Source organism: Saccopteryx bilineata, chromosome 2 (assembly GCF_036850765.1).
Source record: "Saccopteryx bilineata isolate mSacBil1 chromosome 2, mSacBil1_pri_phased_curated, whole genome shotgun sequence".
NCBI lineage: Eukaryota > Metazoa > Chordata > Mammalia > Chiroptera > Emballonuridae > Saccopteryx > Saccopteryx bilineata.
This window is the reverse complement of record NC_089491.1, coordinates 276719205-276744122: the sequence shown is the minus strand read 5'-3', so window position 1 is coordinate 276744122 and position 24918 is coordinate 276719205. Positions and strand designations below refer to the sequence as shown.

General features: G+C 46.8%; 1 protein-coding gene across 1 annotated transcript in view; it reads left to right on the top strand.

The window, feature by feature from the left end:
- Positions 1-24918, top strand: part of CHFR (checkpoint with forkhead and ring finger domains) — a 37541-nt gene that overhangs the window by 7321 nt on the left and 5302 nt on the right. Inside the window, exons 3-14 of the mRNA XM_066260920.1 lie at positions 2383-2492; positions 3704-3763; positions 3886-4092; positions 12717-12884; positions 14982-15141; positions 16221-16375; positions 16466-16628; positions 19282-19424; positions 21209-21325; positions 21772-21855; positions 22390-22460; positions 23432-23519. Coding sequence (XP_066117017.1) covers positions 2383-2492; positions 3704-3763; positions 3886-4092; positions 12717-12884; positions 14982-15141; positions 16221-16375; positions 16466-16628; positions 19282-19424; positions 21209-21325; positions 21772-21855; positions 22390-22460; positions 23432-23519 — 1526 coding nt within the window. The remainder of the gene's footprint in view (positions 1-2382; positions 2493-3703; positions 3764-3885; positions 4093-12716; positions 12885-14981; positions 15142-16220; positions 16376-16465; positions 16629-19281; positions 19425-21208; positions 21326-21771; positions 21856-22389; positions 22461-23431; positions 23520-24918) is intronic.

Sequence of the window (24918 nt, the reverse complement as noted above, 5' to 3'; positions counted from 1 at the left end):
ACCTGAATGCCACGCTCTAACCTGAGAACAGTGGGAAATCATTGGGGGGTTAAGCAGTAGAGTGAAATCAGATGTTTTCCTTAGGAAGAATGTGAGAATGGATTGTGAGTAGAATTCCAGCAGCAAAAGACCCTGGCAGTATTGTGCCTGTGCCACCAGTGTTTGTAAGTGAGGCTTCCCTGCGTGCAGCCACAGCCTTTTGATGACATACTATCTGTGGTTATTTTCACACAATGGTGGCAGAGCTGAGTAGTTGAGATGGAGAGTTCATGACCACACAGCCTGCATTGTATGTGCTCTGATCCATGGTGTGTCTTGATCTTCTGTCATATCTGCACTCAGGAGTCCCTCCTTAGGGAAGTGCTTCCTGTCCCATCTGACTCAGGTCCCTGTGTGACCCTGCCACATTGGCACCTCTCCCAGCCAGCAGTATATCCCTGATTGACTGGAGTGACCTCCCAACTCCAGTTTCTAACACACTTTAATAGGGAACAGGGCTCATTTGAGCAATGACTGACCCTGGGTCATGTTTGCTGGAGGGAGGTCTGTAGATAGAACTAAGCATAGAAGCAGGAGAGAATCTGGAAATCAAAGCCAGAGCTGATGGCACAAGTCCAGGGGTCCACCAGGAGGCAAGTTAGGGACAACATGTCACTGGAACAGCAGAGGCATTTAAACACTTGAACAGCCCTGATCAGATAGCTCAGTTGGTTAGAGCATCATCTGGATGCACAGAAATTGCCAGTTTGATCCCCAGTCAGACAGCTGTTCCTATCTTTTTCTCTCTCTCTCCCACTCTCTCCTCCTTCCTCCCTCTCCCTTCTTTCTAAAATCAATAATATAAACATTAAAAAATAAAACACTTGAACAGACTGGCTGGTTGCTGGTTGGGCTATTGGTAAGGTAGCAATGCTTTTCCTCAAGAGAATTGTAAGGTGCGCCTAACCAAGCAGTGGATAGAGCATTAGACTGGGATGCAGAGGATCCAGGTTTGAAACCCCAGGCCATTGGCTTGAGCACAGGTTCATCTGGCTTGAGCATGAGATCATACACATGACCCCAAGGTCACTGGCTTGAGCAAGGGGTCATTCTCTCTGCTGTAACCCCCCCCCCTTCCCCGGTCAAGCCACAGATGAGAAAGCAATCAATGAACAACTAAGGAGACAAAAGAGCCACAATGAAGAATTGACGCTTCTTACCTCTCTTCCTTTCTATCTATCCCTCTTTCTGTCTTTCTCTCTGTCTCTGTCACACACACACACACAAAAGAATAGTAAGGTGACACTTGCGTCTCTGCCTTGTTAAATGTTCACATCATTCCTCTGAAGTATTTTATCATTTTCAAAGTGCTAATTTTTTTATTGATGTATAATTGACAAACAGTGTTAGTTTTAGGTAATATTTATGTACATTACGAAATGATCCCCATAAGTCTGGTTATCTGTCACCATACAAAGCCATTATAATATCACCTCCCATGTCTCATTTCTTTTATAACTGGAAGTTTGTACCTCTTAATGCACTTCACCTATTTCACCCTGCCCCTCAGCCCCACTTTAAATAACTCTGTTCTGTTTGTTTTGTTTTTAGATTCTACATATAAGTGAAATCTTATGGCAGTGGTCCCCAACCCCCGGGGCGCGAACTGGTACTGGTCCATGGGCCATTTGGTACCAGTTCGCAGAGAAAGAATAAATAACTTACATTATTTCTGTTTTATTTATATTTAAGTCTGAACAATGTTTTATTTTTAAAAAATGACCAGATTCCCTCTGTTACATCTGTCTAAGACTCACTCTTGATGCTCGTCTTGGTCACATGATACATTTATCCGTCCCACCCTAAAGGCCGGTCCGTGAAAATATTTTCTGACATTAAACCGGTCCGTGGCCCAAAAAAGGTTGGGGACCACTGTCTTATGGTATTTGTCTTTCTCTGTGTGACTTATTTCACTCAGCATAATACCATCTAGGGCCATCTGTGTTGTCACAAATGGGAGTATTTCATTGTCTTTTGTGGCCAAGCCATATTCCATTGCATATATGCATCACTTTCTTTATCCAGTCATCTTTCGATGTGTATTTAGGTTGCTTTCACATCTTGGCTCTTGTGAGTGACGCTGCAATGAACAGAGGGGTGCATATATCAAAGTGATATTATTGAATTGTCTTCTTAGTGATGATAAAAAATGAAATTTTGGGACTGGTGAACACACAATGCAATGTAAAGATGACAAATTGTAGAATTATACCTCTGGAACCTATATAATTTTAGCCAATGACACCCAAATAAGTTTGTAATAAATGAATAAATAATCAAATAAATTTTTAACTAAATAAATGATTTTAAGTAAGATAAATTGCATTTTTGTTGTCTCTGCAGCACCAATGGAACAGTAATTAACAAGCTGAATGTTGTCAAGAAGCAGACTTGTCCTTTACAGACAGGGGATATCATCTATTTGGTGTACAGGAAGAATGAGCCGGAGCATAGTAAGAGGGAAGCTCACTGGGTGGACGCATGCATGCTGTGCGGGTGGGAAGTCCTATGCAGCTGGGACACTTCGTGGAAAGAGTGTTGAAGCAGATATTTCAGATAGGAACAGTAGTGTTAGTGATATTACTTTTACTGTTTATATTGATTCCTGGTGTGTGTGATTCCCATTCAAAATGGGAGAGTTGGCCTGACCAGGCGGTGGCACAGTGGATAGAGCATTGGACTGGGATGCAGAGGACCCAGGTTCGAGACCCTGAGGTCTCCAGTTTAAGTGCAGGCTCATCTGGCTTGAGCAAAAAGCTCATCAACTTGGACCCAAGGTTGCTGGCTCAAGCAAGGGGTTACTCAGTTTGCTGAAGGCCCGCGGTGAAGGCACATATGAGAAAGCAATCAATGAACAACTAAGGTGTTGCAACGAAAAACTGATGATTGATGCTTCTCATCTCTCTCCGTTCCTGTCTGTCTGTCCCTGTCTATCCCTCTCTCTGACTCTCTCTGTTTCTGAAAAAAAAAAAAGGACTAGGAAAGTTGACCTTGCAGTCTGATCTGTATTAAAAAATATCACCATGTTCATGAGCCTTGAACCTCAGAATGGCAGCCACGGAGAAGTGAATGGGGATGGGTTAGGTGCTTAGAAGAAGAACTGTGCATTGTGGATAGTAAGTCCTAGAATAGGGGACTGGAGGCCATGTTTGGTCCTGCTATGGAGACGTTACAGGAGACAGGAAAGCTTAGGCTGGGTTCCAGTGGGGTGTTTCTAGCTCTGAGGGTCTGTCTTTGTGTGTGGAAGAAGAATGATACTGGACAAGGAGAATCAGGAAGGCTTTTGACGTTTATCCCTAAAACAGAAAGAAAGGGTGGCTATTCTCTAGGTTGTCCGCAGCATGATCATATTCAGTCCCGGGCCACGCAGAAGGGTCTCATGTCTGCTCCTTTTGTAAAATGACAGGAAGGCATAGATTTCCCACCTAGTGGGTGCCTTGCCTCTCCTTCATCTGATTCCAAGCTATTTTCCTGAGGCTTGTTTTAAAGTTGGTTAAAAAGTTTTAGATTATTTGTTTTAAAATCCCTGAAACTGGTGAATGTTGTTAGTAGCTGATAAGTCAAAATAGATAGCAGGGACAAAGTGACTGAAGGGAAGAAAGAAAAATGAGTTCTGGCTTGGTACGTGAGATGACACTGCTCTGATTGGGTTAATTCCTTTTAGACGTGGCATACCTATACGAGTCTTTAAATGAAAAGCAAGGCGTGACACAGGACTCCTTTGGTAAGTGAGATCACAGCAGGGGACTGTTGATTGTGACAAGGAAGCATCTCTGCTAGGATGTCTTGCCTGAAGCAGCGGTGCTTGACCCCTGACTGCTCCTTGTACTGCTTTTGTGCTTACAGAAGCTAATAAAGAAAACGTGTTCCATGTGACCAAAGATACCTCAGGTGCAGGGCGGGGTGATGAGCCCCACGTCCTTCCGTCGTCACCTACCACTCAGGTGTGCTTTGAGGAACCACAGCCATCAACATCGAAGTCGGACCTCTTCCCGTTGGCCTCTACCTCTTCCATAGAGCCCTCTATAGGGCGAGCACCACCCTCCAGCTCTGGTGAGATGGGTTCTGGGTAGTAGCTATGTTGCTCTCTGTTCACTAATCTTTTTTTTTTTTTTGACAGAATCAGAGAGAGGGTTAGATAGGGATAGACAGACAGGAAGGGAGAAAAATGAGAAGCATCAGTTCTTCGTTGCAGCACCTTAGTTGTTCATTGATTGCTTTCTCATATGTGCCTTGACCAGGGGGCTATAGCAGAGTGAGTGACCCCTTGCTCAAGCTAGCGACCATGGGGTCATGTCTATGATCCCACTCTCAAGCTAGCAACCTCGGGATTTCGAACCTGGGTCCTCTATGTCCCAGGCTGACACTCTATCCACTGTGCCACCACCTGGTCAGGCTGTTCACTAATCTTGACCTATGTTTTTATGACACAGATAAGCCACTAAGGAATTCAGAACTGGCATCAGGCTCTCAGCAGTAAGATTTCTGTATAATAAATATTCTTGTTACAGACCCAGGAGAAATGCTAAAGATCAGAGACTGTGGTACAATGGTACTTTTCACAGTTTATTGGGAGATAATTCACATACCATAAAATCACCAGGCAACCACTGATCTGCTTTCTGTGTCTGTGGATATGCTTGTTTAGACATATCATATAAATGGAATCCTACATTATGTGGTCTTTTGTGTCTAGCTTTTTTCAAGATTCATCTACAGTAGCATGTTACTTCAAAATAGTTTTACATATTTTGGTCCTTACAAAGCATGAATACTTTACCTTCCTCGCTGTTTACTAGAAAGAAATTCAGACTAGGTGCCATATGATATAAACATTGCCTTGTAGTGTTATTAGCAACAGAATATATGTGTACATTTATTTCTGAAACTGGGTCATATTGTATGTATTAATATTTTTAATTTCTTAGCTGTTCTTCTGTTTTTTTCCCAGATTATGAGAAGAATTACCTTTTTAAATTTATTTTTTTATTATTATTATTATTATTTTTTGTATTTTTCTGAAGCTGGAAACGGGGAGAGACAGACAGACTCCCACATGCGCCCGACCGGGATCCACCCGGCACGCCCACCAGGGGTGACGCTCTGCCCACCAGGGGGCGATGCTCTGCCCCACCGGGGTGTCGCTTTGTCGCGACCAGAGCCACTCTAGTGCCTGGGGCAGAGGCCAAGGAGCCATCCCCAGCGCCCGGGCCATCTGTGCTCCAATGGAGCCTTGGCTGCAGGAGGGGAAGAGAGAGACAGAGAGGAAGGAGGGGGTGGGGGTGGAGAAGCAAATGGGCGCTTCTCCTATGTGCCCTGGCTGGGAATCAAACCCGGGTCCTCCGCACGCCAGGCCGACGCTCTACCGCTGAGCCAACCGGCCAGGGCCCCTTTTTAAATTTAAAAAAGCCTTTTTGATATTTTGATTTGAGGAGAATTAACCCTAACCTTAATTTTGATTTTCTATAATTAGGAAAAATGGTATGTTTCCTGTTTATTAAGCTCTGTGATATTCTTCAGTAATTTTTTTTTTTTTTTGTATTTTTCTGAAGCTGGAAACGGGGAGAGACAGTCAGACAGACTCCCGCATACGCCCGACCGGGATCCACCCGGCCCGCCCACCAGGGGCAACGCTCTGCCCCTTCGGGGCGTCGCTCTGCCACGACCAGAGCCACTCCAGCGCCTGGGGCAGAGGCCAAGGAGCCATCCCCAGCGCCCGGGCCATCTTTGCTCCAATGGAGCCTTGGCTACAGGAGGGTAAGAGAGAGACAGAGAGGAAGGGGGGGGTGGAGAAGCAAGTGGGTGCTTCTCCTATATGCCCTGGCCGGGAATCGAACCCGGGTCCCCCGCACGCCAGGCCGATGCTCTACCGCTGAGCCAACCGGCCAGGGCCTTCTTCAGTAATGTTTTAATAGCATTCTTCACCTAGTTTTGGGATTTTTATTTTTTTGTGAGAGAGAGACAGACGGGAAGGGAGAGAAATGAAAAGCATCAACTCACAGTTGTGGCACTTTAGTTCTTTGGTTGCTTCTTATAGGATAGTTATTTATTCCTAGAATGCTTGTCCTCTCATTCTTACATTGTAGATTAGTCTTCAGATTTTTTTTAAAACTTTTTTTTTTTTTTTAGATTTTATTTATTCATTATAGAGAGGGGAGAGAGACAGAGAGAGAGAAGGGGGGAAGAGCAGGAAGCATGAACTCCCATATGTGCCTTGACCAGGCAAGCCCAGGGTTTTGAACCGGCAACCTCAGCATTTCCAGGTTGACGCTTTATCCACTACGCCACCATAGGTCAGGCCATCTTCAGATTTTTTACTGATACAGACCCTCTTAAATTTCAGTGAGGATGATAAGATGTGAGAAACAGAAAAACTGGCTCCCAGAACAAAGTTCAGGGGTGCACAGCCCACCACAGACTTATCAGCCCAAGATGTTACCTGTTGGCCCTGGCCAGTTGGCTCAGTGGTAGAGCGTCGGCCTGGCATGCAGGAGTCCCGGGTTCGATTCCCGGCCAGGGCACACAGGAGAAGCGCTCATCTGCTTCTCCACCCTTCCCCTCTCCTTCCTCTCTGTCTCTCTCTTCCCCTCCTGCAGCCGAGGCTCCATTGGAGCAAAGATGGCCCGGGCGCTGGGGATGGCTCCTTGGCCTCTGCCCCAGGCGCTAGAGTGGCTCTGGTCGCGGCAGAGCGACGCCCTGGAGGGGCAGAGCATCGCCCCCTGGTGGGCATGCCGGGTGCATCCCGGTCGGGCACATGCGGGAGTCTGTCTGACTGTCTTTCCCCGTTTCCAGCTTCAGAAAAATACAAAAAAAAAAAAAATGTTACCTGTTTATCACACATTGCCTCATTGTCCTCTTGCTTTTCATCTTGTGGTTTCAAGATAGCTGCCAGTATTCCAGCCACCACAACCACTCTCAAAGGCAGGACCAGCAGAGCCTCCACATCACTGATAATCAGAGAAATGCAAGGCAAAACCACAATGAGATATCACCTCACACCTGTTAGGATGCCTATCATCAAAAAGATGAGAGAGAGGCCTGACCTGTGGTGGCGCAGTGGATAAAGCGTCGACCTGGAAATGCTGAGGGCGCCAGTTCGAAACTCTGGGCTTGCCTGGTCAAGGCACATATGGGAGTTGATGCTTCCAGCTCCTCCCTCCTTCCCTCTCTCTGTCTCTTTCTCCTCTCTAAAAATGAATAAATAAAATTTAAAAAAAAGACGAGAGAGAACACACTGGTTAGGATGTAAAAAAAGGGAACCCTTGTGCACTGTTAGTGGGTTTATAAACTGGAATAGGCACTATGGAAAACAGTGTGAGGTTCCTCAAAAAATTGTAACTATGGCCTGACCTGTGGTGGCGCAGTGGATAAAGCGTCGACCTGGAAATGCTGAGGTCGCTGGTTCAAAACCCTGGGCTTGCCTGGTCAAGGCACATATGGGAGTTGATGCTTCCAGCTCCTCCCCCCCCTTCTCTCTCTCTGTCTCTCTCTCTCTGTCTGTCTCTCCCTCTCCTCTCTAAAATGAATAAATAAAAATAAAAAAATAAAAAAATTGTAACTACATCTATCATATGACCCAGCAATCCCTTTTCTGAGTATATATCTGAAGGAAGTGAAGTCACATCTCAAAGAGATACCTAAACTCCTATGTTCACTGCAGTATTATTTATAATAGCCAAGGTATGGATATAGCCTAAGTGTTCATTGATGCATTCATGTATTAATTGTATAATATTAAAAAATAAAAGCATAAACAAAAAAATATTAGGTTGAACAAGTTGTTCAGATGGAAACTTAGCTACCGTTGTATAAACTTGGGGAAATTTTTCTGTCTGCACACCTAAGTGTATACATACTAACAAAAACACAGGTAATAGGGTCAGGGTGCCTACTAAGTGTGAGGTAGGGTGCTAAGTGCTTTTGTAAGTTTTAAGTTAATTCTAACTATGCGCATCATAATCGTCATTCTAGAGTGAGAAGCCCAACAGAACATAGAAAGCCCTTGAAACCATAGCAGGAATGAGACCCAAAGCCAGGACTCAGCCCAGGAAGCTTCCTCTTTTCTTCCCTTAGTATACAAGATAATTTGTTCCTAAAACAATTCTAACTTTTTTTTTCTTTTGGCTATGATAGGCTAAAAAAGTTTTTTTTCTTTTAAAGTAACATTATTTGAATGCTACAGACTAGATACATATTATAATGCAATAACATAAATGAGGTCTTTATTAAGGTAGAAATTATTGGAAAATTTTTTACCTTTCAGTCAAATCCATTTTGATTTATGACTATACTTGCTTATGAAGACCAGTACTTTCTGCCTGACTGGGCGGTAGTATAGTGGATAGAGCGTTGAACTGGGACGTGGAGGACCCATGTTCAAGACCCTGAGGTTGCCAGTTTGAGTGTGGGCTCATATAGTTTGAACAAAGCTTAGCAGCTTGGACCCAAGGTCGCTGGCTTGAGCAAGAGGTTACTCGGTCTGCTGAAGGCCCATGGTCAAGGCACATATGAGAAAACAATCAATGAACAACTAAGGTGTCGCAAAGAAAAACTGATGATGGATGCTTCTCATCTCTTTGTTCCTGCCTGTCTGTCCCTATCTGTCTTTCTCTGTTTCTGTAAAAAACAAACAAACCAGTACTTTCCCTGGGAATCACCCATTCTCCCTGTCTCCCTTTGTCACCCTTGGAAAACAGTTCACACTCCATGCCCACCTGTACAGTCTTCATCTTTTTTCTTTTTTCCCATTGATTTGAGAGAGATGGTGGAGGAAGGGAGAGAGGCAAGTATCAATTTGTTGTTCCACTTAGTTGTGTACTCATTGATTGCTTCTCATATGTGCCATGACCAGGGGTTGAACCCGTGACCTCTGGGGTACAGGGTCAAATCTTTATCTGTTGAGCCACCCGGCCAGGGCCTGGTCTTCATATTGCAGTGAGGCCTGCAGTACCCTCTTCCTGAAAGGTCTGTATGTGAACTGTGTCAGGTGTGTTACATGGTGACTAATGTGGGATTGGCTCTGATTAGACTGAATGTTCAAGGCTCATCCCAATCACAGACATTGGTGCATTTTTCCCTGTGAATGTGCTGCGTGCCCCCAGCTCCACCGAGCACAGCAGTGGGCACAAAGCATTTCAGAAATGAGTTGAGTGGATGAGTATTTCTAAGGAGTGTATATACCATATTTCCCCATGTATAAGACCATATTTTTTCCAAAAATTTGGGGTCGAAAAACTGGGTGCATCTTATATAGTGGTTGCATTTTCCACTTTTTCATGTTTGTTTTTGTGCTTATTGTTGAAGATAGTGATTTGTCATCAGACACAGGTGAGGACAAGCTAATGGATGGGAGTTTTGACAGTGATGAGTTGTATGAATTTTATGATGAATGAAACTTTATGTAATACATTATTTTTCAAATTTCGGGCCCCAAAATTAAGGTGCGTCTTAAACATGGGAGCATCTTTTTTTTTTCTTTCTTTTTTTTTGTATTTTTCTGAAGCTGGAAACGGGGAGAGACAGTCAGACAGACTCCCGCATGCGCCCGACCGGGATCCACCCAGCACGCCCACCAGGGGGCGATGCTCTGCCCCTCCGAGGCGTCGCTCTGCCGCGACCAGAGCCACTCTAGCGCCTGGGGCAGAGGCCAAGGAGCCATCCCCAGCGCCTGGGCCATCTTTGCTCCAATGGAGCCTTGGCTGCGGGAAGGGAAGAGAGAGACAGAGAGGAAGGGGGGGGTGGAGAAGCAAATGGGCACTTCTCCTATGTGCCCTGACTGGGAATCGAACCCGGGTCCCCCGCACGCCAGGCTAACGCTCTACTGCTGAGCCAACCAGCCAGGGCCACATGGGAGCATCTTATACATGGGGAAATACGGTGTGTGTGTGTGTGTGTGTGTGTGTGCGCGCGCGTGTGCGCGCACGCGCGCATGTATATATATCAGGGCTACCGGAAAGTTCTGTCCGTTTCTATCATAACAAGTTTTGACACGCAAGCACGTTTATTTGGCGCATGTGTGCCTCTCTATTTTTATCACTTAATGTATACATACTGATGTAGCAAATTAAGTAAAACAAAGTTGATTCACGTTAGTCTTATGTGTGAAGCCATAGTGTACCCGTGGCTACTGATAAAGTTCATTTACACCACTGTATTTGATACGAATTTCAACAATGAAGAAATGCTACAGAAGCATGTTTAAATTTATTGAAAGTGTTTGGTGAAGGTACAGTTTCTGATAGGACATGCAGAAGAAGGTTTGAAAAATTCGAAACAGGTGATTTCGACCTTTCTGATAAGCCATGTTCTGGGCGACCATCTTTGATCGATGATATGTTGTTAAGACCATGTTGGAACAAGATCCTTTTCTGACGACATCGGAGATTGCAGAAAGGCTTAATTCAGCTCAGCAAACCATTTCGGACCGTATTTGGAAGATAGGATTGGTGTGGAAATATTCAAGATGGGTGCCACATGAATTAAGTCAGAAGAATTTGGATGATCGAATCGTCATATACACATCTCTGCTTGCTCGGAACAAAATTGAGCCCTTTTTGAACCGGATGAGAACTGGGGATGAAAAGTGGATTACCTACGAAAACATCGTAAGAAAAAGGGCATATTGTGAACCTGGAAAACCTAGCCCTTCTACCTCTATTCCTTTATTTTTTTTTATCTATTCATTTTAGAGAGGAGAGGGAGAGACAGAGAGAAAGAAGGGGGGGAGGAGCTGGAAGCATCAACTCCCATATGTGCCTTGACCAGGCAAGCCCAGGGTTTCGAACCAGCAACCTCAGCATTTCCAGGTTGACACTTTATCCACTGCGCCACCACAGGTCAGGCTCCTTCTACCTCTAAACCAAATTTGACTCTGAATATTCAAAGAGAATGTTGTGTATATGGTGGGACATTCGAGGACCAATGCATTATGAGCTTTTAAAACCAAATGAAAAGCTCAATTCAGAGAAGTATTGTCAGCAACTGGATAATTTAAAGACAGCAAGCAGTCCAAGAAAAGAGGCCGGCGATGTTCAAGAGGAAGAGTATCATACTGCGTCATGATAATGCCAGGCCACGTGCTGCTTTGGGGACTTGTCAAAAAATTGCAGAACTAGGCTGGGAAATTCTGTTGCATCCACCATATTCCCCGGAACTAGCACCGTCCGACTATCACTTGTTTTTGTCCTTACAAAATTTTTTGAAGGGCAAAATATTAAAAAATGAAGACGATGTCAAACAAGCACTGGTTCCATTTTTCGCATCAAAAGATAAAACATTCTGACCTGTGGTGGCGCAGTGGATAAAGCGTCGACCTGGAAATGCTGAGGTTGCCGGTTCAAAACCCTGGGCTTACCTGGTCAAGGCACATATGGGAGTTGATGCTTCCAGCTCCTCCCCCCTTCTCTCTCTCTGTCTCTCTCTCCTCTCTGTCTCCTCTCTAAAAATGAATAAATAAATAATTAAAATACTTAAAAAAAGGGTATCAAATGATAAAACATTTTTCAAAAATGGGATATACAAATTGCCCTCACACTGGCAAGAAATCATTAATAATGGCAATTATATTATTTAATAAAGTTTATTGACGGTTTAGCCCTGGCTGGTTGGCTCAGTGGTAGAGCGTCGGCCTGGTGTGCAGGAGTCCTGGGTTCGATTCCCGGCCAGGGCACACAGGAGAGGCGCCCATCTGCTTCACCCCTCCCCCTCTCCTTCCTTTCTGTCTCTCTCTTCCCCTCCTGTAGCCAGGGCTCCATTTGAGCGGAGTTGGCCTGGACGCTGAGGATGGCAGGCGCTAGAATGGCTCTGGTTGTAACAGAGCGGTGCCACAGATGGGCAGAGCATCGCCCCCTGGTGGGCATGCCGGGTGGATCCCAGTCGGGCACATGTGGGAATCTGTCTGACTGCCTCTCCGTTTCCAACTTCAGAAAAATAAAAAAATAAAAAAAATAAAAAAAGTTTATTGACAGAAAAATTTGTATTTTGTTTTATTCCAAAAATGGACAGAACTTTCGGGTAGACCGTATATTTGTGTTTGGAGAGAGACATTGATTTGTTCCACTTATTTATGCACTCATAGGTTGATATTTGTATATGACCTGACAGAGGGTTGAATCCAGAATCTTGGATTATTGGGACAACACTCTAACCAACTGAGCTACCTGTCCAGGGCACATAACTTTTTTTTTTTTTTTTTTTGTATATTTCTGAAGCTGGAAACGGGGAGACAGTCAGACAGACTCCCGCATGCGCCCGACCGGGATCCACCCGGCATGCCCACCAGGGGTGAAGCTCTGCACACCAGGGGGCGATGCTCTGCCGCGACCAGAGCCACTCTAGCGCCTGGGGCAGAGGCCAAGGAGCCATCCCCAGCGCCTGGGCCATTTTTGCTCCAATGGAGCCTTGGCTGCGGGAGGGGAAGAGAGAGACAGAGAGAAAGGAGGGGGTGGGGGTGGAGAAGCAAATGGGTGCTTCTCCTATGTGCCCTGGCTGGGAATCGAACCCGGGTCCCCCCGCACGCCAGGCCGATGCTCTACCACTGAGCCAACCGGCCAGGGCCATAACATTCTTATCATGGCATCTTGGACTCTATACCTGGTTTGAATCAGTGGCGTTTCAACTCCCATTCTCTTGCCTTCTCAGTTGGATGGATCAGAACCTCTTATTTTTCTCTCTCACAGCTGCCAGAGGTGTTGAGTTCTCCCTGAAAGTGTGTGGGCCACCTGTGACAAGCAGTGAAACCTCCAGCATCCCTTCAGCTGTCCCCAGCAGAGAAGGAGCATTCTTTTCTCCATCCAAACCGCAGGATCAGGAGGGCCTGGAACCCATTAAGAAGAGATTGAGAGAAGGTTAGAGTCTTGCGATATTCTGTGCCTTGGCCCTCTGACTGCCATGGAGCCCTGGTGGGCCTGTTCCATCTGCCCCCCATGGAGCCTCAACTTTCACAAAAGCACAAGGATGTATCTCCGACTGACATCTGTGGTTCCTCAGTATTTTCCAAATGAAATTCTGGGTCCTTTCTTTCCTGCTTAGCATCAGAAGATGCTCTTGGTCTGGAAATGTTGCATCCAAAAAAAAATTTTTTTTTTTTTTTGACAGAGAGTCAGAGAAAGGGATAGACAGGGACAGACAGACAGGAACGGAGAGATGAGAAGCATCAATCATTAGTTTTTTGTTGCGCATTGCAACACCTTAATTGTTCATTGATTGCTTTCTCATACGTGCCTTGACCGCAGGCCTTCAGCAGACCGAGTAACCCCTTGCTCGAGCCAGTGACCTTGAGGTCAAGCTGTTGAGCTTTTGTTCAAACCAGATGAGCCCGCGCTCAAGCTGGAGACCTCGGGGTCTCGAACCTGAGTCTTTCGCATCCCAGTCCGACGCTCTATCCACTGCACCACTGCCCGGTTAGGCTGCATCCAAAATTATATCTCTGTCCTGACACAAGCAATTCTTAAGAATATGTTATCTCTAAGATAGTCTGTACCTCCATATTAAAGATCATTTAGAGAAAAATCTGTACTTTAAAATACAAAGTTAAGAGTGTAAAAAATATCTGGGTATATTGTGGCAGCACAAGAGCTGTAATGTACATCAGGCCTAAGAGCAGCTCACAGATTGGACGGCAGCATAGGAAGTGTCCATAAGGGAGGACTTCAGGGAAAGAGCTGATTATCTGATATAACTGATTAGCTTGGGGAGAAATCTGCAACAAATAGGTAAAAAATAAACAACTGTCAAAATTAAGCCATTTTTTTTGCCTGACCTGTGGTGGCGCAGTGGGATAAAGCGTCGACCTGGAAATGCTGAGGTCCCCGGTTCGAAACCTTGGGCTTGCCTGGTCAAGGCACATGTGGGAGTTGATGCTTCCTGCTCCTCCCCCTTCTCTCTCACTCCTCTCTCTCTCTAAAAAAATCAATAAATAAAAAATATTAAAAAAAAAAAATTAAGCCATTTTTAACCCCAGTGAAGATGAAAAGTTATAGAAGAAAACTTAATAATTTATTGTTTGGCTCAGCAGTAAATATGTCAGCAAATAACCTACGTACAATATATTGAGCCAAAAATTGTGTTGCAGGAAATTGGGAAGGGGCCCAGGGTACAGAATCTTTCTGTACTTTAGTAGATGTCAGAAAGTGAGTCTAAAATCAACCTAAACATAGCATCACAATTCAGAAGCACAAGGTCCACATGAGGGGAAACAGCTAAGACACAGGAAAGCAGTTTCCTTGGAGGAGGTAGGCTGAAGGTGAGAGGCTGGGCAGGAGGCCACTGCTTGTTTACTTTTAGGCTTTTTAACTGTGTGTTTATTTTATTAAAAATGTTACGATTAGCAACACCTGAGCATTCTAGAAAAAAACAACAGAAGAAAAAAGAATGTTCTAAAAGCTCCTGGTAATGTCTGAGAATCTAAATTTCTCAGCAGTCTTCTATGTATATAAGTCATAGTTTTTGTTTGTTGAAATAAAAATGGTATTAGACACAACTACTATTTGATATTATCTGGCCTTTATCTCCTTTTTCTGGCTTAAAACAACATAATTTATTCACTCATAGTTCTAGAGGCCAGAAGTCTGAAATCAAGGTGTCAGCAGGGCAGTGCTCCCTCTGGAGGCTCGGAGGGAAACTTCATTCCTTGATTCTTCCAGCTCCTGGTGGCTGTTAGCATTCCTTGGTTTGTGGCTGCATTACTCCAACCTTAGCTTCTGTGGCCTTTATCTCTTAACCATGTCTCCTGATGTCTTTTTTATGTCGTTAACTATTCTTCTAAATCAAAACTTCCACGTATTGGAATATGAGACTTAGGGCTTTGTTAAAAATGCCCTTAAAATATTGATGAGGACTGTTCAGTCTGCAGGTTGAGACTTCATAAAACAAACAACAAAACAAAAGATTGAGCATCTGTTTCTTCCTTGGTTGTGACGGTCACATGTCCCTTTCTTTGGCAGATAAGGAGCCTGACCGGAACCTGCATTTGTTGGTCACAGACCAGTGTAGAGATACCCACAGTGCCCTCGAGGAGGTCAGAGCTGCAGCTGAGAAGCCCGACAAGATGGAAGAGACTCTCACATGCATCATCTGCCAGGATCTGCTGCATGACTGTGTGAGGTGAGCACACACTGGGAAGCTGAGGGCTACGGATGAAGCAAGCCTCTGGGTCACTTTTGGGGTTGAGTCTGCTGTTGTTACCATTGCCATTTTACTTGAATGGCTGACAAGCTAAAAACCTGGCCCCAGTTACTGAGGCTACAGAAGAACCCACTAGACTGATGTAGTGGCCTTGGTTTACATGGTCATGTCTAAACTAAGTGCCTAGTCCTCCTCAGACATAGATCAGGTGAAGTTAAGGAAAAGTATTAGTTAACATAGAATGAATGTCCCAGAATGTAGGTCCCAGAAGTGGCTTTGGGAGAACCCTCTCTTCTTGCTTTTCTCTGGAAAGAGTTAGAGCCTATCGAGTTTCAGCCTAAATGCAGACCTTTTATACTTGCTGTCTCTGTTCCTCATATACCTGAAGTGACAGTGTGCTCTCTGGACCTCCTGGAATACACAATTGCCACATGACTTCTACTTTTTTATTTTTAATTTTTTATTTATTCATTTTAGAGAGGAGAGGGAGAGACAGAGAGAGAGAGAGAGAGGAGAGACAGAGAGAGAGAAGGGGGGAGGAGCTGGAAGCATCAACTCCCATATGTGCCTTGACCAGGCAAGCCCAGGGTTTCGAACTGGCAACCTCAGCATTTCCAGGTCGACACTTTATCCACTGTGCCACCACAGGTCAGGCGACTTCTACTTTCTTTTAGTTAACTAAGGCTGAGTTAAAGTAGCTTAGATTGAATGCTGTGTTTTCATGTCGGGACTGTTTCTTAAGTGGGATGTGGGAGTCGGGCCACATTCCCAGAAGCTAGCCAAGGATGCAGGTGCTGCCAGCTGTGGGCACCACACAGAAGGACAGGCTCCATGCCTTACTGAGGCAAAAGCCTTGGTGCTGGTGGTTTTCTTGCTTTTCTGTTTTGTTACCAACCCTCACCCTAGGCAAGACCACATCCTCCTCTGCAGAAAGAGGCTTGTGCTCCAGGCAGGCCATTCCCCATGTACCCTGGAACCCGGGGGCTGCTGTGCCTGGGTGGGCAGACACTTCTGTATGTGCTCTGGTTGTGTCTGAAGACCTGTTCCTGTTCCCTCAGCCTGCAGCCCTGCCTGCACACCTTCTGTGCGGCCTGCTACTCAGGCTGGATGGAGCGTTCCACTCTATGCCCCACGTGCCGCTGCCCTGTCGAGCGGATCTGTAAAAATCACATCCTCAACAACCTGGTGGAGGCGTACCTTCTCCAGCACCCAGGCAAGTGGGACAGCTGCCAAACTCCTGGAGACCAAAGTTTGTTCCTAGGGGGGCCTGCCCACCAGTAGAGCTGTGTCCTTTGAATTTCAGACAAGAGTCGGAGTGAGGAAGATTTGCGGAGCATGGCTGCCAGGAACAAGATCACTCAGGACATGCTGCAGCCCAAAGTCAGAAGGTCTTTTTCGGACGAAGAGGGCAGTTCAGAGGACCTATTGGATCTGTCAGATGTGGACAGCGAGTCCTCAGATATTAGGTGAGCCTGCACCATTTTTTTTTTCAGTTTATTGAGATGTAATTGACATGCAGCACTATGTAAATTAAGGTATGTGCCATGATTTGACATGTCATGAGGTGATTTCCATAATAACCAATATTGCTGACTTCTAATCACATACCTTGACTCACTGGCTGTGACGATCATTATTTAACATGTTCCTTGTCAATCCACACAAGCACACATATTTTCTTTAGCTTATTTAGTGACTAGGTGGTACTACATCTTCAGTTCTAATAGCCATTTGTTAGGGTATTGCTGCAGAAAAGACGCTCCCTGGCTGAGAGGGTACAGTTTTGGGAAACTGTATTTAGTCTGCTGTAGAATGCTGAGGCTCCTGATTCAGAAGTCCAGCATCTGAATTTTTTTTTTTTTGTGACAGGGACAGAGAGAGACAGAGAGAGGGACAGTTAGGGATAGACAGACAGGAGAGGGAGAGAGGAGAAGCATCAATTCTTCATTGTGGCACCTTAGTTGTTCATTGATTGCTTTCTCATATGTGCCTTGACCGTGAGGCTACAGCAGACCGAGTGACCCCTTGCTCAAACCAGATGAACCTGCACTCAAGTGGGCAACCTCGGGGTCTTGAACCTGGGTCCTCTGCATCCCAGTCCAATGCTCTAGCCACTGCGCCGCTGCCTGGTCAGGCCAGCATCTGAATTTTAACTCAAGGCCGTAATATTTAAAAAGACAGCAAACCCCCCAATTTTTTTTTTCGTCTTTTTTTTTTTTTAAGTAGGAGGTGGGGAGACAGATGTATTCTCACATGTCTCCCAACCAGGATCCACCCAGCAACCCTCATCTGAAGCCGATGCTTGGACCAGCCAAGCTATCTTTAGTGCTCTGGGCCAACACTCAATCCACTCGAGCCCCTGGCTGCAAGAGGGGAAGGGAGATGGAAGGGGAGAAGGAGTAGAAGAGAAGCAGATGGTTGCTTCTGATGTGTACCCTGACTGGGAATTGAACCCAGGATGTTCGCATGCCAGGCTGACGCTCTATTCACTCAGCCAACCAGCCAGGACTGTGTCTTTATTTCTTTTCACAAAATGTCTCAAATAACAGTCAAGCAAACAGAAAACGAAATCATCTTATTTATCCATCTGGCCATTCATATATGTGTCATGCACACTTCTTTAACAAAGTAAGATGGACTGTACTTATAAATGAGTGTTTTTTTAAAGATGAGGTTATACTGTGCATATGATTTTGTAATTTTCTGATGTTTTGCACTCAGAGACAGTGCTGCAGTGGGTTCATGCATTTGTAGTTTCATGCACATGTACAGTCATTTCCCAGCAAGGAGCACATGGAAGGGGATCAGTCAGGTCAAAGTCTGAGTGGAAAGAGGCCTCACTGAACTTTTTTTTTTTTTTTTTACAGAGACAGAGAGAGAGTCAGAGAGAGAGGGATAGACAGGGTCAGACAGATAGGAATGGAGAGATGAGAAGCATCAATCATTAGTTTTTCGTTGCGCGTTGCAACACTTTAGTTGTTCATTGATTGCTTTCTCATATGTGCCTTGACCGCGGGCCTTCAGCAGACTGAGCAAGCCCTTGCTCGAGCCAGCGACCTTGGGTTCAAGCTGGTGAGCTGTTGCTCAAACCAGAAGAGCCCGCACTCGAGCTGGCGACCTCGGGGTCTTGAACCTGGGTCTTCCGCATCCCAGTCTGACACTCTATCCACTGTGCCACCGCCTGGTCAGGCTGAACTCTTGACATCAGTGTCCTCAAATGCCTGGCAGGAAGGCCCTGGTGATGGCTCTCCTGTGAATGAGGATGGGCCTCTTCTCATGGTTTTTATTTTTTTTCTAGTGAGCTCTTACCTGTTCTTCCCTCACTGGTTCCCACCATTGTTGCGGGGTCAGGAAGGCATTTTCTGACTAGATGCGAATGGTTTTTACCATCTGCAGTGTTTGAAAGCCTAGCTGGGCTGTGTGAAGCTGGCTGGGTGGTACACAGCTCCTGCTGGTTTCTTGGAAAGCTCTCTGAGGACATAAGTGTTCAACTGCAGTACATTTTGCTCTGATTTTAATAACGTGCACACATTTCTTGGGTGGCCAGGGTGACGGTCCTGAGTGCCTGGGGTGGCCTGACTGTACCTTGGGATGCAGCACACAGCTTGCCCAGCATTGAACATTTGTGAATCATCCTGCTCATGTGGGGACTGAGTGGCCATGCTCTGGGGATGTCGTGCAAAGCAAGGAATGAGCAAAAGATGCCTTAGGACTGCAGGAGCAGCGAGAGGCAGGGGCTCAGAAAACAATACAGAAAAGGGGAACCGGGAGGGGCAGAAAGCAGATCCTTAGACTGTTCCTGTTCTGGAGTGAGCACAGAGGGCAGGGTGCTCATCCTAGACACACACTGGGCGACGGCAGGTGCTACAGGGCTGAGGCATGAAGTGGAGACAAGGGCCACATATGGAGAAGGTACTGCCAGACTCAGTTATACTGTGCATATGATTTTGTAATCTTTCTATGTTTTGCACTCAGAAACAGCGCTCCTGTGGGTTCATGCATTTGTAGTTTTATGTATGTGTCCAATCATTTGCACTCAGAATGTCACCACTAGCTACGTCCCTAAGAGTAGCTGTCACCCTGCTCTTCTGAGTTCAAGTCTGTGTGCTTCCCTTGCAGTCAGCCATACATTGTGTGCAGACAGTGCCCTGAATACCGGAGGCAGGCAGGACAGTCCCTTCCCTGCTCGGAGCCTGTCAGTGAGCAGGGGGCACCGCAGGCATCCAGTGACATACCATCAACATCCACCAGCATCACATCAGGTGAGACAGCAATGCCTTCTGTGCTTTGACTCTGCTGTGACCACTTGGGATGCTGGCACCTCCCTGCTCTGCTATCCCCTGCTTCAAGTGGTTCTACCACCTCTCATAGCTTGTTGCTTCTTGTATCTGTTTAGGGCTAAGAAACCAGATGATTACATTCACTTGTGGACCTCTGCTTCTGGACATTAGTGGGGATTCAGTCATGATTCTTATATTCGGCCCCCGCAGTCCAGTACATGGGATAGCTGGTATCCTCCAGTGGTACTTGCCAAAGCCAAAATGACCATCACTTATGGGCTCCTCAAAAGAGAGAGTGGCCTCTTTCCAGCAATGGGCTGTGGTATTTCCAGAGCCACTTTGAGTTCTGTCAGCTCACTGCCTATTTCCAATGGCTAGGTCCCCAGGTACCATTAAGAAGGGAAGCATATGGAATCTGTGGTTTTTGACCCCACAAAGGTATGGCCTGTTAGCCACTTTTGGTTTAAACCCATCATAAGGCCAGTGATCCAAGATTGTGACCCAGAGCCACATTCTTTTTTTTTTGCACTTTTCTGAAGCTGGAAACAAGGAGAGACAGTCAGACAGACTCCCGCATGCGCCCGACCGGGATCCACCCGGCATGCCCATCATGGGGCGATGCTCTGCCCACCAGGGGCGATGCTCTGCCCAACCTGGGCATCGCCATGTTGCGACCAGAGCTACTCTAGCGTCTGAGGCAGAGGCCACAGAGCCATCCCCAGCGCCCGGGCCATCTTTGCTCCAATGGAGCCCCGGCTGTGGGAGGGGAAGAGAGAGACAGAGAGGAAGGCGTGGCAGAGGGGTGGAGAAGCAAATGGGCGCTTCTCCTGTGTGCCCTGTTCGGGAATCGAACCCGGGTCCTCTGCACGCTAGGCCGATGCTCTACCACTGAGCCAACCGGCCAGGGCCAGAGCCACATTCTTAAACATCTGCCATAGTGTCATGCCATGGCTCTCTTAGTGACATCCTGTAGGCCGTGTGGACAAGGATGGGTAGCACAGTGCTTAGTCACCTGCTGGCCGCCACTCACTAGCTGGACTCCATCATCTGCAGAATGCAGACGAAAGTCCCCATTGGGATGAGGTCTGGAGCAAGTGTGCATGATCAAAACCCACGTGGATGGTGAGTGTCCTGCTGGCCCACGTACACATAGCACCTGATGCAGGTCAGCCAGTCTTGCCTGCTAGGCCTGTTTGTTTATTTGGAGGATGCTGAGAGTAAATATAGAACTTCCTTGTTTTATGCTATATGCTCTATGGCTTGTTCTTTTACTTTTTTATTTTATTGATTTAAGAGACAGGAAGGGAGAAGGAGAGAGCGAGACTTTTATTTGTTGTTCTACTTATTTATGCATTTATTGGTTGATTCTTGTGTGTGATTCTTCAGGGATTCTTCAGTCCCCTGACTGGGGATTGAACCCACAACCTTGCTGTATCAGGTCAGCGTTCTAACCAACTGAGCTATGGGTCTAGGGCAGCCTGTTCTTTCTTTATAGGAAATGGCAGGAAATCTTTGTGCTCTTTGAAATCTTGATACAACCACTGAACCAGAAGATAACTTTGATTGTTTTCAATCTACTTAAACTCCTCTGTTTTGAATATAGACTGTCAGTGGCTGTTGAGGAGACTAGGTCTGACTTCTCCCTGGGTGTTCGCTTAGGTTTCTTTATCTTAGTGTGCACTTTGTAGCCGCCCCTTTAGACATTTTCTAATCTCCTTCTGTATGTGTCCCGACACACCAGCCTAAAAATCCTGTCTTTTCTGCAGCCCAGGATTACGTGTGCCCCTTGCAAGGAAGTCACGCTATATGCACCTGCTGCTTCCAGCCCATGCCTGACCGGAGGGCAGAACGTGAGCAGGATCCCCGCATTGCCCCCCAGCAGTGTGAGTAAGGGTGTGTGTGCTTCTGTCTGAGCATTTCCCACCACAAAGCCTCCCCTGTGTGTCCTTCAGGCTCAGAATTCAAAGTGTGGTGGATGCTTGTGTGTGGTGGGAAGTAAGGACACAGTTTTGTTTTTCCATTGCATAGTCTGTGGTCTCCGCATGGCCATATGAGGCATTCAGTTTTCCCACCAATTGGTGAGGCTGTCTCTGCCACGCACCAGGTTTCCATGCATGATTTTTCTCTTTCTGGAGTCTGCACCTCACATCTGTCCCCACATTGGGATACAGTTTTATTATGTGTCACTTTTAAGTCTGGTAGATAAATATGATGCTTTAATTTAGAGTCTAGGGGTTGCTATTAAAATTGAGGTTTTTGTTTATTTGACGGCCCTTTGACCTGATTCCTCACTGAGGTGTACTGCCTGATGATTGTGCTGTGTCCACAGGTGCTGTCTGCCTGCAGCCTTTCTGCCATCTGTACTGGGGCTGCACCCGGACCGGCTGCCTTGGCTGCCTGGCCCCCTTCTGTGGTAAAGCCAGTCTTCAACTGCTTCAGCCTCTGCATGTTCTCCTGGTGCACTTGAGGGTGGATGGGGTGGTGTGGCCTGTTGCGTGCCCGACGAGGGAGAGACTACTGTAGTTCACCACAAATTAACTACCTTGTCCTGACATACTGTATGGGTTTCCCATTTCAAAGTGTCAGTTCAGAACCAAGCAATAATTGGTTTCAAACCAAGTAAAAATTGGGGGATACTGAGTTCAAAGTTAGGAGGATTTATTTATGCACAAGGATCACCATCCCTAAAAAGGCACAGTCTGGCTACATCCTTCAGACTTGTGACAGCAGACCAGGCACTGAGAAGACTCGGAGACCTGGCCATTTCAGAAGGGAGGGATGAAAGTCATTGTACTTGTTCTCTGTGTAAAGTTGTATTTTGTTGTGGAACATTTTATTGTTTGTAGACACTCAGATGAAGGAAATGTGGTTATCTTAGCTCCTGGGTGAATGATGCTTTCATGAAATGTCTATAAAATGGATAATGTTGCTTCCCTTTACCCAACAGAACTCAACCTGGGAGACAGGTGTCTGGACGGGGTGCTGAGCAACAACAACTATGAGTCCGACATTCTGAAGGTACTCAGGTTAGGCCAGGGCCAAGAGGAAGCTTTCCCAGAACTTTTTTAGTTCTCTCAGTAACTGTATTTTCTGACTCATGCCGCCACTGATTGTCAGCATCCTATCAGTATACTGTATGTCTGTTTTTACCTATGTTCCAGACACTGGGTGTTTCCTGTATGCTCATCATGCCATGAATCTTCAGCAGTTGCTTCCATGGCTCGACTCTCGCTCGCTCCCCCAGAGGGTTTGTGGGCTGAGCCAGGGCCTTCTCTCCGGTTCTCTTCCTTTCTAATCATTTCCTTCCCCGTGTCAGGAAGCAAGCCCAGCTCTTACAATTTCAGCGTTTAATGTGCACATCAGTCCCTTGCCAAGGACTTTGCCTTCACCCCATTTATGTGCAGCACCACACATAGCACTGAAGGCCTTCACACCTGCATTGCACGTGCCTGAGCACCCCTGCCCATGGTTAGATGTGCACTTGGCACTTCCTTGTAGGTTGATGCAGAAGGGGCTGAGCAGCTCGGTGTGTGTGTGAGGGCAGAGCGCAGATCCAGAACCTTAGCTTCCTTGTCACATGGTCACAGGCTGGTTGCTGCACTGTGGATGCTCCGCCCAAGGTCAAGTGTCTCACATTCCTGTGCTGGGAACACCCTTGCGAGTTTTAGAGAGTATATGTAACTCTACAGTAAAGGTTATGAAGCCAGCCTGCCTTTTGAGGCTTTGAAGAAGTATCTGGACAAGAATCTCTGTGCACTGGTTTGTGGATGTGTTACCACATTGATTCTGGGTGGCCTGGTGCACGGGTTCTCTTGGCTGTCCTAAACTGTGGTCTTGGAAGCAGGCCCCCATAAAGACATAGCTGCCCTCCTTAACACATTTAGGTTACTGGGCTTTGGCTTTTACCTGCCTTCAAGGGCCTTCTGTGAACTGGTTACCCTCTTGTCCAAGCTTGTGTTTCTTCTGCTGCCCTTGTTTCTTCATCATAGAATTACCTCGCAGCCAGGGGTTTGACATGGAAGAACGTGTTGACTGAAAGCCTGGTGGCTCTGCAGAGGGGAGTGTTCCTACTGTCTGGTAAGCTCATTGCACTTGCTGTCCTCTTGAGAATGTTGCTTCTGTTCATGGTCCCTTGGCCTCCTGTGACGCAGTCACACCTGCTAGGCCACCTTGGCAGTACCGCCTGTCTGCTCTCCCACATCCATAGTTTTGACCTCTGCCTTACTCTGGCAGAGGCAGAGAGGCCCTTATACTTTTTTTTTTTTTTTGCATTTTTCTGAAGCTGGAAACAGGGAGAGACAGTCAGACTCCCGCATGCGCCCGACCGGGATCCACCCGGCACGCCCACCAGGGGGCGACGCTCTCCCCACAGGGGGCGATGCTCTGCCTATCCTGGGCGTCGCCATGTTGCGACCAGAGCCACTCTAGCGCCTGGGGCAGAGGCCACAGAGCCATCCCCAGCGCCCGGGCCATCTTTGCTCCAATGGAGCCTTGGCTGCGGGAGGGGAAGAGAGAGACAGAGAGGAAGGCACGGCGGAGGGGTGGAGAAGCAAATGGGCGCTTCTCCTATGTGCCCTGGCCGGGAATCGAACCCGGGTCCTCCGCACGCTAGGCCGACGCTCTACCGCTGAGCCAACCGGCCAGGGCTACCCTTATACTTTTGAATTATGTTAAAAGTGGGCTTTGAGTCTACATGACACATTCCAGGGTCTTTTCTCCTAGACACGAATGAGGGGCACAGCCTGAGAGATACTGGATCCACTGCTTGTTAAAACTTGAGATCTGGCCCTGGCCGGTTGGCTCAGTGGTAGAGCATCGGCCTGGCGTGCGGGGGACCTGGGTTTGATTCCCGGCCAGGGCACATAGGAGAAGCGCCCATTTGCTTCTCCACCCGCCCCCCTCCTTCCTCTCTGTCTCTCTCTTCCCCTTCTGCATCCAAGGCTCCATTGGAGCAAAGATGGCCCGGGCGCTGGGGATGGCTCCTTGGCCTCTGCCCCAGGCGCTAGAGTGGCTCTGGTCGCGGCAGAGCAACGCCCCGGAGGGGCAGAGCATCGCCCCCTGGTGGGCAAAGCGTAGCCCCTGGTGGGCGTGCCAGGTGGATCCCGGTAGGGCGCATGCGGGAGTCTGTCTGTCTTTCCCCGTTTCCAGCTTCAGAAAAAATACAAAAACAAAACAAAACAAAACCTTGAGATCTTGTGGCCAGTTGTTCCTTAAACCCTTAGGATTCTCGATGGCCTGTCTTCAGTGTGTGGGTTACTGTGGAGGTGTTACCCTTTTCCCAGGGACACCAGTGTCTTGTAAGATGTGATTTTTGTCACTGAGCAAGGGTGCAGAAAAATCAAGTGATTTTTTTTTTTTTTTAATGAATGGAGAGGTTTGCTGGGAATCCTTCTAAGCTGTTTCTGTATCATGGGCACACTCCAGGGAGTGTCTCAAGTGTTCTCTGCTGGGCAGCTCTGTGTGGTTCCCCAAATCT